The sequence below is a fragment of the Carcharodon carcharias genome, chromosome 5, assembly GCF_017639515.1.
Source record: "Carcharodon carcharias isolate sCarCar2 chromosome 5, sCarCar2.pri, whole genome shotgun sequence".
Lineage (NCBI taxonomy): Eukaryota > Metazoa > Chordata > Chondrichthyes > Lamniformes > Lamnidae > Carcharodon > Carcharodon carcharias.
This window is the reverse complement of record NC_054471.1, coordinates 49,766,041-49,778,135: the sequence shown is the minus strand read 5'-3', so window position 1 is coordinate 49,778,135 and position 12,095 is coordinate 49,766,041. Positions and strand designations below refer to the sequence as shown.

Sequence of the window (12,095 nt, the reverse complement as noted above, 5' to 3'; positions counted from 1 at the left end):
GTTAATTCCAAACTAGAGGCAGTTTACACAGAAATAATCTGCTCACTGACACTCAGTTCCTGACCTCATTACAGCCTTAGTTCCAACATAGACAAAAGAGCTGAAGTCCCGAGGTGAGGTGAGAGTGACTGCCCTTGACATCAAGGCTGTATTTGATAGAGTGGCATTATGGAGCCCTGGCAAAACAGAACTCAATAGGAATCGGGGAAAACTGTCCGCTGGTTGGAGTCATATCTATCACAAAGGAAGATTGTTCTGGTTGTTAGAGGTCAATCATCTCAGTCCCAGGACATCACTGAAGGAGGTCCTCAGGGTAGTGTGCTAGACCCAACCATTCTCAGCTGCTCCATCAATGACGTCCCTCCATCATAAGGTCAGAAGTAAGGATGTGTGCTAAAGCACACCGTTCTTTGCAATTCCTCGGATACTGAAGCCGTCTGTGTCCATTTGCAGCAAGACCTGGATATCGTTCAGGCTCATGCTGATAAGTGGCAAATAATACTCAAGCCACATAAATGCCAGGAAGTGACCCTCTCCAACAAGAGAGAATCTAACCATCTCCCCTTGTCACTCAATGGCATTACCATCACTGAACCCCCCACTATCAATATCCTGGAGGTTACTATTGACCAGAAACTAAACTGAACCAGCCATATAAATACTGTGGCTACAAGAGCAGGTCAGAGGCTAGAATCCTACAGCGAGTAACTCACCTCCTGACTCCCCCAAAGCCTGTCCACCATCTACAAAGCACAAGTCAGGAGTGTGATGGAATACTCTTCACTTGCCTGGATGAGTGCAGCTCTAACAATACTCAAGAAGCTTGACACCATCCAGGACAATGCAGCCTGCTTGATTAGCATCCCATCCATCGCCTTAAACTTTCGGTCCCTCCAGCACCAACGCACAGTGGCAGCAGTGTGCACCATCTACAAGATGCACTGCAGGAGTTCACCAAGACTTCCTCAGCAGCACCTTCCAAGTCTGCAACCTCTACCACCAAGGAGGACAAGGACAGCAGATACATGGGAACACCACCAACTGCGCAGTCCCCTCCACACACCATCCTGACTTGGAAATGTATCACCATTCCTTCACTGTCACTGGGTCAAAATTCTTGAATCCCTTCCTAACAGCACTGTGGATGTACCTACACCACATTGACTGCAGTGGTCCAAGAAGGCAGCTCACTGCCAACTTCTCAAGGGCAATTAGGGATGGGTAACAAATGCTGGCCCTGACAGGGTAAAAAATGTGCTGCCTGCCACTATTCACCGGAACCTATATTGAGTCTTCCAAAGGATCAATGCAGCCAATAACCAGAGGAGATTTTCATCCCTTTATGTACTGGATCCCAATCCAGATCCTAGAGACATTTAACTTCTACGCCACTCAGTCTTCTGAATAGTCTATATTCTCATTTTTGACCGGAACCATGGTCTTGTGAAGTAATAAATGAATTTTAAGATCATGTTCCTATACTGAACTACCAATAGCATTTTCCTCCTCCTGGAAAGCAGATTTTCCCTCTGATTCCTGTTACTGTTTCACTAAATATCAGTTTATCCTGAAAAAACAAGTAGACATCTACACCAGTGAGTTTGCTATCCAATAATCCTGTATGTTCAGTAACATCAAGGCTGCTACTGGGATACGTAAATGTGACCTGGAAGGTTTACTGCACTAATACCAGGAATGGGCGGGTGTCTTATGAAGAAAGGTTGGACAGGTTAGGCTTGTATCCACTGGAGTTTAGAAGAGTAAGAGGCGAATTGACTGAAACCTTTAAGATCCTGAGGGGTCTTGACAGGGTGGAAGTGGACAGGATGTTTCCTCTTGTGGGAGAATCTAGAACTAGGGGTCACTTTAAAAATAAGAGCTTGCTCATTTAAGACAGAGATGAGGAGAAATTTTTTTCACTGATTGTTGTGAGTCTTTGGAACTCCCTTCCTCAAAAGGTGGTGGGAAGCAGAGCCTTTGAATATTTTTAAGGCAGAGCTAGATAGATTCTTGATTAACAAGGGGGTGAAAGATTATCGGGGGTAGGCAGGAATGTAGGGTTGAGATTACATTCAGATCAGCCAAGATCTTATTGAATGGCGAGCAGGCTTGAGTGGCCTACTCCTCCTAATTCGTATGTTTGTATGTAATCACTCCTTGTACAAGGCGCTGCCTCATGATTAAGCCATTCACACCTATCCTTCCAATTCTGCAGTTAACCTTCACTTTTTCTCCAACTTCCTCCAGCACTACAACCCTACCCCACCCCACGCCAAGAAATCTGCACTCCTCAAATTTTGCCCTCTTGTGCAACCCTGATTTTAATCCCTCCACCATTGGTCACCCTGCTTTCATCTGCCTAGGCTCAAGGCTCTGAAACTTTGTCCCTAAACCTTCTGGACCGCTGTCTGCTCCTTTAGGATGTTCCTTAACACCAACCTCTTTAACTAAGCCTTTTTTCATCTGTCCTAATATCTTCCTGTGTGGCTTGGTGCCAGCATTTGTTTGTTAACACTTAAGTCAGACTTGTCAACCTTTTCACGGGGCGGGGGGGGGTGTGGTGGGGGCACATTTCAATATTTTTCTCACTCAAGGGGCCAATGAGCAAATTTTGGAAAAATAAAGTTGGCGCAACATTCAACACTTTTTAAAATGAGATATGAGAAAAAAGTTACTAAGCAAAAAAAAACAAGCATAATAAATAAAGAGTTTAATTGTGTGTGTGTGTGTGTGTGTGTGTGTGTTTGTCCCACTCCCAGTCTGAGTGCTCACTCACACGCCCTCACCCTCTGTGAGAGTGCATGATGGTGACTGAGAAGCCTGATACTGGGAGTGAGCCAGACTTTTGGACATACGTTGCTTACACACACACACTCCCCCCACAGCCCACCCCACACCCCATGACACACACACTCACGCCCCCTGACACACACTCACCCCCCCGCCCCCACACACTCACCCCCCCTCACACACTCTCACCCCCCCCCACACACTCTCACCCCCCCCACACACTCTCAACCCCCCCCACACACTCTCAACCCCCCCCACACACTCTCAACCCCCCCCACACACTCTCAACCCCCTCACACACTCTCACCCCCCCTCACACACTCTCACCCCTCCTCACACACTCTCATCCCCCCTCACACACTCTCACCCCCCCTCACACACTCTCAGCCCCCCTCACACACTCTCAGCCCCCCTCACACACTCTCACCCGCCCTCACACACTCTCACCCGCCCTCACACACACTCACCCTTCCTCACACACTCTCACCCCCCCTCACACACTCTCACCCCCCCTCACACACTCTCAGCCCCCCTCACACACTCTCAGCCCCCCTCACACACTCTCAGCCCCCCTCACACACTCTCACCCGCCCTCACACACACTCACCCTTCCTCACACACTCTCACCCCCCCTCACACACTCTCACCCCCCCTCACACACTCTCACCTGCCCTCACACACTCTCACCTGCCCTCACACACTCTCACCCCTCCTCACACACTCTCACCCCTCCTCACACACTCTCACCCCCCCTTACACACTCTCACCCGCCCTCACACACACTCACCCTTCCTCACACACTCTCACCCCCCCTCACACACTCTCACCCCCCCCACACACTCTCATCCCCCCCCACACACACTCACCCCCCCTACACACTCCCCCCCCCCCCCCCCCCCCCCACACACTCTCAAACCCCCCACACACACTCTCAAACCCCCCACACACACTCTCACCCGTCCTCACACACTCTCACCCGTCCTCACACACTCTCACCCCTCCTCACACACTCTCAGCCCTCCTCACACACTCTCGGCCCCCCTCTCACACTCTCACCCGCCCTCACACACTCTCACCCCCCTCACACACTTTCACCACCCCTACACACTCTCACCGCCCCCCACATACTCTCAACCCCCTCACACACTCTCACCCCTCCTCACACACTCTCAAACCCCCCCACACACTCTCAAACCACCCCACACATTCTCAAACCACCCCACACACTCTCAATCCCCTCACACACACTCACCCCTCCTCCCTGCCCGCCCCACACACTCTCACCCCCCCCCCCCACCCCGTCACACACACTCTCACCGCCCCCCCACTCCCCCCTCCTCATGCAGGTCAGGTGGAAGCCATGAGATGCAGCAGATAATGCCTCGAGAGCAGGTGACATGAACCTTTATGGTCAGGGCCGCTGATTCATCCCCTAATCCAGCACTGGATGAGGAGTGTTTTTTACTGAGTGCAGCAGAATGGACATGGACCTAGAAATTTGATTGTACTGGGCCAGTTTCTTATGTCTAAAACAGGCACCTAAGCGTCCAATTTGGCCAATGGGTCTCACCCAAGCCCAGCTCATGCCAATAGTGCGCCCCACTCTGTATTGTGTCAAGCTGCTCTATAAACCACACTGGACCAATTTCGGAATCTCATTATTATAAATAAGGGCCCTTATGCTGTTTTTACGACACTTCTGTGAACTCAGTTTGTACGTTTGTCCTCAGGCTGGAAGTTAACTTCTGGGCCATTGTTGGGCTGTTTTTCCTGCACTCCACAAGTGAATGCTGACTTCTACAAAGAGGTTTGTGCATGGCTTTTATCTGCTATGGAAATAGATTTTTCCACTCATGATGGCCTCCCTTTGGCAGGAGGAGGATTGGGTGCAGTGAAGAAGATGGGAGGGAGCTAGATCAGTTGGAAGAAGAGAGGAGAAGAATACTGCATAAGAGGCCATACCCCACTGCAAGTCTTCAGAAAGCACTTCATAAACCTCAGCTTCATTGAGGAGCAATGTATGAGCCACCTGTGCTTCACCAAGGAGGCTGTCACTGAGCTATGTCACCGGTTGTAGTCACAGCTCAAGCCTCAAACCAAGGCATGGACAACACTGCCCGTGGCTCTCAAGATAAACATTTTTTAACATTTGTGCCATAGGGTCATTTCATGCTGCAACAGGTGACATCAGTGCCATAGTTACGCACCACTGTATCAGGGAGTCTCTCATAAGAAGATAAGAACAAGGATCAGGAGTAGGCCATTCAGCCCCTCAGGCCTGCCCCACCATTCAATAAGATCATGGCTGATCTGCCCTAGGTCTCAACTCCTCTTTCGTGCCAGCTCCCTGACATTTCAAAAATCTATCTACCTCCTCCTCAGTGCTCTAGCCTCCACAACTCTCTGGGGTAGATAATTCCAGACATTCATTACCCTCTGAGGGAAGAAATTCCTTTGCGTCTCAGTTTTAAATGAGTGTCCCCTTACTCTACAACTATGTCCCCTGGTTTGAGATTCCCCCACTATTGGAAACACTTTCTCAACATCTACCCTGTCAAGCCCCCTCAGAATCTTGTATGTTTCAATAACATAGCCCCTCATTCTTCTAAACTCTAATGAATAAGGTCCTAATCTGTTTAGCCATTCTTGATAAGTCAACCCCTTCATCCCAGGAATCAGCCTAGTGAATCTATTTTGAACTGCCTCCAATGCCAGTATATCCTTTCTTAAATATGGGGACCAAATCTGTACACATTACTCCAGGTGTGGTCTCATGAACACCCTGTACAGCTGTAACTAGACTTCCCTATTTTTAAACTCCAACCCCTAGCAATACAGGCCAAAATTCCATTTGCCTTCGTAATTACTTGCTGCAACTGCATGCTAACTTTTTGTGTTTCATGCACAAGAACAACAGATGCCTCTGTGCTACACTTTTTGGAGTCACTCTCCATTTAAATAATAGTCTGCCTTTTGGTTCTTCCTACCAAAGTGCATGACCTCACGCTTTCCTACATTAAACTCCATCTGCTGAATTTTTGCCCTCTTACCCAACCCTATCTATATCCCTTTGCAGATCCCCTATGTCCTCATCACAACATGCCTTCCCACCTATTTTTGTATTGTTAGCAAATTTGGATACATTATCCTCTGCCCCCTCCTCCAAGTCATTCATATAGATAGAAAATAATTGAGGGCCTAGGGCTGATCCTTGTGGCACTCCATTAGTTACATATTTCCAACCTGAAAAAGATCCATTAATCGCAACTCTGTCTTTATGTTAACAAATCCTCAATCCATGCTAGTACACTACCCCCAATACCATGAGCACCCATCTTGTGCAATAACCTTTTATGTGGTACTTTATCAAATGCCTTCTGGAAATCCAAATACACTACATCCACCAGTTACTCTTTATCAACTCTGCTTGTTATATCCTGAAAGAACTCTAGCAAATTTGTCAAACATGATTTCCCTTTCACAAAACCATGTTGACTCTGACTGCGTTAAGCTTCTCTAAATGTCCTGCTATTTCTTCCTTAATAATGGACTCTAGCATTTTCCCAGCAACAGGAAGATTACATAGTCACATGGAGAGAACAAAGTAGGAAGAGGGAGCACAGCAAGCCTTTGCCTTTTTTTGAAGGCTTCACCTACATTACAGTCTTCCATCCCTAGGTCTAAGATACACTATGTGCACATTAACCTGTGTGTTCCCCATCACCAGCAGGCTATTTTTCTCAATAGAAAAAAATACCACTCCCTGAAAGAGCTCCTTGATCCCAACCACATTATACAGCGCTGCCCACCAGCAATAGTCCTTCATGACTTGCAGTGACAAGAAATATCTCCTTCTAGACATTTCATGACATCCCGCTGGTGACAAAGGTATCACCTGGAGAGCTTTCTTCCCCAAGGTGGAACAGGATTTCACCCGTCCTCTCCATTGCCTGACTAGAGCCTTCAAAATGGCATTGGAGAATCTATACACAGGTCTTGCCACCATTTCTAAGTTCACATATATTTGATTCTACCTGCAATCATGGAGCACTTCCTTTTGGAGGTGCTGACTGCCTTTAGGTGGCATCAGAGTTGCTCAAATTCCTACCTCCAAGACAGGTGCACAGCAGAGGAAGCAATGCGGGTAGTGTTGACTGCATGCCTGACCCATGATAATGAGCTGCCAGACCCAATTTCATATCGTCCCTGCGTATATGGAATGCACTCATTTTTGGCCATGATTGCAATACTTAGTCATGATGCCTCACTGTGCATTCATAGAAACATAGAAAATAGGAGCAGGAATGGACTGCAGCGATTCAAGAAGACAGCTCACCACCACCTTTTCAAGGGCAACTAGAAAAGGGCAATAAATGTTGGCTTAGCCAGCGAAGCCCACACCCCATGAATGAATTAAAAAAAGAAGGAAAGAGAAGGCCATTCAGCCCTTCAAGCCTGCTTCACCATTAAATATGATCAAGGCTACTCCTTATCTCAAAGCCAAACTCCTGCTCTCTTCCCATACACCTTGACACCTTTAGAGTCTAACGTTGAAGACAGATTTTAGTTTTTAACACTTGCGCCTAAAATATAGGGAAAGTGTGCATGGAGGATCACATACCTGTGCTACAAACACCTGATTTTGCTTTGGTTCCTTTATAGAGAGGGCCTTTCAGGCAGGCTATACCACAGTGATGCAGTCATCCATTCCCCATTTTACCATCTCCATTCCACCCACTTGATACTTTATTTAAACAAAAACATCTGCCTCACTTTCTCTTAGAACATACATCCACATTTCTTATCATTTATTTGCACGACAGCTTGTCCCACAGAGCAGCAGAGATGTGCAACAGATTCCCAGTTGACATTGTGTCAATTAATTCCTTTGTAAAGAAGCTGTCTAAAAATCTGGTGTGATATTTTCCTCACTGCATTGGCGTTAATGAATTCTTAAATACATCTACAAACAGCTCCTTTACAAATTCATTAAAACTAACAGTGGGAATAGGATAAGGACACTAAGATGATCAAATACTCCATAGAGCAAAATATTCTGTATGCTGTTGGACCCCAGGAGAAAATATTGAATAGTGGACATGTGAGAATGGATGAATATTTAGGAGTTTTACTTAATTACCTTTGGGGATCAAATGATATTAATGGAGAATCTTTGTCCTGAGTATTATATAGATGGGGTAGATTCCAAGATGGGATAAATTGCTTATAGCCTGTGGAGGATGCAAGCTGGATGGGGTTAAAGGGTCATTTCTCATTCTGTACTTTATTCTTTCAAGATTCCACTATTCTGTTCCATCATGTTAGGTCAACTTTGGAAAATGCATTCTAAGCTTGAAGTTAATTAACTTGCTCTCAAAAATGGGCTTTGTACTTTCAGTATTGGACCATAGTAAATGAAGATTAATACAACACTTTTACTGGTCTTCAGTAAAGTAAGTCTCAGGTATGGCAGCTGGTGGCCATGGTGCTGGGCTGGCAACCCAGAGGTTGTTGGTTTAAATGACAAGTTACGAAATTTATATCTAGTAATTTATAACACCAAAAAACAAACGCAAAGTCTACTGGATTGTTGTAAAAATTCAACTGGTTCATTAATGTGCTTTTGGGAAGACAATTTACCACTCTTGCTAGGCCTGGGCCTATGTATTTATGTCTCATGGCAACCAAGATTAGGCAATGAATACTGCAGCGCCAGTGTTACCCATATCCCAAAGTTAAATAAAAAAGGTAAGGCATTTTAATATGTTGTGATATGTAAAATACTTTGTTTTAAAAACTGGCTTTGGAAAATTGTTGCTAATCATCTTTACCTTTGCTTCTTTTCAATCCTTTTCCAATACTGTTGAAATATATGCATGTCATATTGTCAAACATTTTTTTCTTTAGATTTCTAATGGTGAGTATTATAAAGTAGGGTTTTGAGGCATGTATGAATCTGCCCTTGTATTATTTTTTCAGTATTATGACTTAAAATGTTCAACTTTTTACATGTTCCAGTATTGGGATTTAATCGTGTTTATAAGATGAAAATTTGAATAAAATGACATGCTTCTCCTTCAGGTTTGGCAGGGTTTGGGAAAGATGATGGTATGTCCTTGTTAAGATGGGCTGTGTAACCCTGACATAGTTTGCAACTACAGTGCAAGCTGGCATCGGTAGTCATATTACATGCAGCTCATGAATGTGACCCAGGCAGTTTACATAGGAGATTATATCTGGTCTGACGGTTGCTGCACCAATCTGAGATAACAGGCGAAGGAAGGCCAGCTCTTCCATTGCCTTTACTGCCTGCCCTGCTCATCACTGCAAGTCAACTCTTCTTAATTCAAAGTCACATTATACAAGTCCTTGGGTAGTTCATTTTTTTTTGAGCATTTCATAGTATTACATAGTATTTACAGCACAGAAACAGGCTGCTCAGCCCAACAGGTCTGTGCCAGTATTTTTGCTTCACAAGAATCCCAACACAGACACAGTGGGCCGAATGGCCTCAATCTGTGTCATCCTCACTCTACTTTTCTCAACCTTATCAATGTATCCTTTTAGACTTTTCTTCATTGTGTATTTCTCCAGCTTCACCTTAAAATTCCACAATCTACCCACTCTCTGAGTAAAGAAACTTCAGTTCCCATTAAATTCCCATTTAGCTGTGGTATTTAATTGAAATATTAGATCAGTGTTCTTTATGTACAAAAGAAAATGACTTTGAATTATCGGTGGGGGGTGGGGTGGGTGGGATAGGGAACTACTGGCATAGGCGTGGTGGGATGAATCTCCTCCTGCCCCCTGTGATTCTCCGGCTGTGTTAGCGTCCCTCTATAGAGCGGACTTATCTAATTTGTAGTGTGTGGGTGCGCAGTGGTTGATGTGCACAGTTATGTGGCAAGCAGGAAGTGGCAATGCTCATAGTTAAGGTTAACGCCGAGAAGGAGCGCCAGGGCTGATTTACCCACAGTTGCGTTCTCTTTCCAGGAATCGCAGTTGACAATCCGCTGAGCAGCCTGGAGAAATGGAGCAGTGCAGTCAACTTCCCCGCCACCAAGACGTCGGCAGCCGGCAGCTCCCCAGATAGCAGCCGCCAGGACCGGCAGGGGTCGAGCCAGGTGACGTCCCACCGAAAACGGCACTACTTTCAGTGTTCAGAGTTGAAAGAAACAATTTGGAACAATTCCGTCCAGGAGAAAACTGAGTCCAGCATCTCCTCCTCCTCCCACTAGAGGATCTACAGCAGCATCTTCCAGCCATCAGAACAAAGTTTGTGGCATTCCTACTTCTGCGCGCGCCCCCACACACCCCCCCCCACCTCCCCCCCACTTTATTTTCCTGTGACTTTACACTGTACCTAGAGTGACCTGCTTCAGGGCTGCTTTTGTTTCTTCTGTCATTTTCCAAAAACGGATGCACGGACCAATTTTAGGTATTTCCTTTTTAAAAAAATATATATTTAAACCTTTTCCTCCCATGACTGTTCCCGCACGGAACCTTGGATTAGAAACTACAGATGTGTCTGAAGGTTATGTGGTGAACCTGCCCATGTTTCGCTGCTAGCCTGTAACAGTTGGAATTGCATTCTACCTGATGGTTCATCTAGTCAGCACCTCCACTATTGTTCAGGAAGGAGAGCAAGACTTTCTTGAATGAAGCAAAGTAGTTGTTGATTGACTGTCTTCCCAGAGATAGGTACAGATCTAATGGTCAATGTTGACAGCCTCCTTCCTAACCTTTTATTCGTTACAGCTGCTGTTGCCTCCAGCCTTTTTAGAAAACCACATTTTTTTTCAGTGTTACATGCTCGAATGAACCTTGAATTCTATTTTGATTGATATGGGAAGCTGCACGAATTATTATTTTCTTTTTTATTTACCGTGGCTGTTCACACTACAACTATATTGCCAGGAGAAGCTCAACAGTTGTTCAATATTCCGGGCGTTGTGTTTAGAATAGCTTCAACCCTCCCCTGCCACCCTCTCTCACTTGCCCCGAAAGTGCTCTCCTTAGGGTGAACCCCTCAGGAAGCACAGAAGAAGCGTTGGATTGAAGACAAAGATTTCCTGGAGGGAAGTGTCTGTCAGGTGAGTTGACACTGTGGTGAAATTTCAGACCCAGTGCTGGAGGAAGTGAATGAGACAGACTCATCCCCACTCCCCCGCCCAACGCCCCCCCCCCCCCCCCCCCCCCCCCCCCCCCCCCGACTCCCTTATACGATGATCAGCGTGGTACGACAAAGTACCGATGCAAACACTGCAAAAGCAGAGTGTAAGAATGAGCCTCTTGTATTTTTTTTATATTTCTGCCTTTGCTTTCTCCTGTCTGAGTTTAAAAGAGAAATGTGCAATTTAATCCGCGGATGCTGGGTGGAGGAAACAGGGTAGGAATACTTGTCTGCACTACAGTAGGCCCAGCCAAGAGTGCACAGTGTAGCTCCACACAGCCTGCTGGCACTGCCCTTGAAGGATAATGGGTGTCTATTTTTAGGTGTCTCATTTTGCATGGTGATTTATGTTGTGCAATCAACAGTTTGTTTCGATGTTTTATGTAATTATTTTTAAAGTCCGATAAATATGTTACCATATCAAATTGTTTTTTTTTGTTTAATTGTAGTTATCTACAGTGGTGTGGCATCTTTTCCCCCTTTTCCAGCTGTATCATTAAGCCTGTAATGCTCACACGAGCTATATTCGCAAAGCACAGGCACTTTTGTGTCTGGACCTCATGGAGCCGTAGCACACAGCGTAGGCTTGACTGAAATCTTTCTGTTCCCTGACATATGCCATCTCCTGTACCTTTTGAGACCAGCGCCAACATGTTGTGATTTGGGAGGGAGGTGATGCTGAGCATTGTAACCTGAGCTGTGTGAGTAAATATTGATCCTTTCAATGAGTTTTGTTTCATGGATGTGTAATTCAGTTTTTTTTTTGCCTTTTTGAGTCTAATTGTTACATGTTTTATCCGTTTCTCCCCTTTCTGTTTTGTTTCCCAAGCACTAATCCATCAAGTGGGTTTTATTTTTCCTGGTTCCTATTTTAGAAATATTAGAGCTGCATAGCAACTAGTTGCAGCCTGCTGATGTCATGGGATCCGGTGACAGAAAGAATAAAGGAGAAGTGCAAACCCAAGCTGCTAGCAAACCCCTGGCCCCAAATTCTCTTCATTTTTTCCTCCCAAGGCTTGTACTTCAGGCAGGAAGCACAGCCTGGTGGCTGCAGCAAGGCACAGAAATGTCACACGCCATGCGGACTCGCAAAACAAAGCAGGTTTTTCTCTCTCTCTCAGCTCTGAGTTGT

General features: G+C 45.7%; 1 protein-coding gene across 2 annotated transcripts in view; it reads left to right on the top strand.

The window, feature by feature from the left end:
• The window catches only part of sobpa (sine oculis binding protein homolog (Drosophila) a), a 343,731-nt gene extending 333,635 nt beyond the window's left edge, over window positions 1-10,096 (top strand). The window contains exon 9 of one of the 2 annotated variants that reach the window (XM_041187129.1): window positions 9,784-10,096. In XM_041187129.1, coding sequence (XP_041043063.1) covers window positions 9,784-10,028 — 245 coding nt within the window. In that variant the 3' untranslated portion in view covers window positions 10,029-10,096. The remainder of the gene's footprint in view (window positions 1-9,783) is intronic. The other variant, XM_041187128.1, reaches the window with a different exon arrangement.
• The last annotated feature ends 1,999 nt before the right edge of the window (window positions 10,097-12,095 follow it).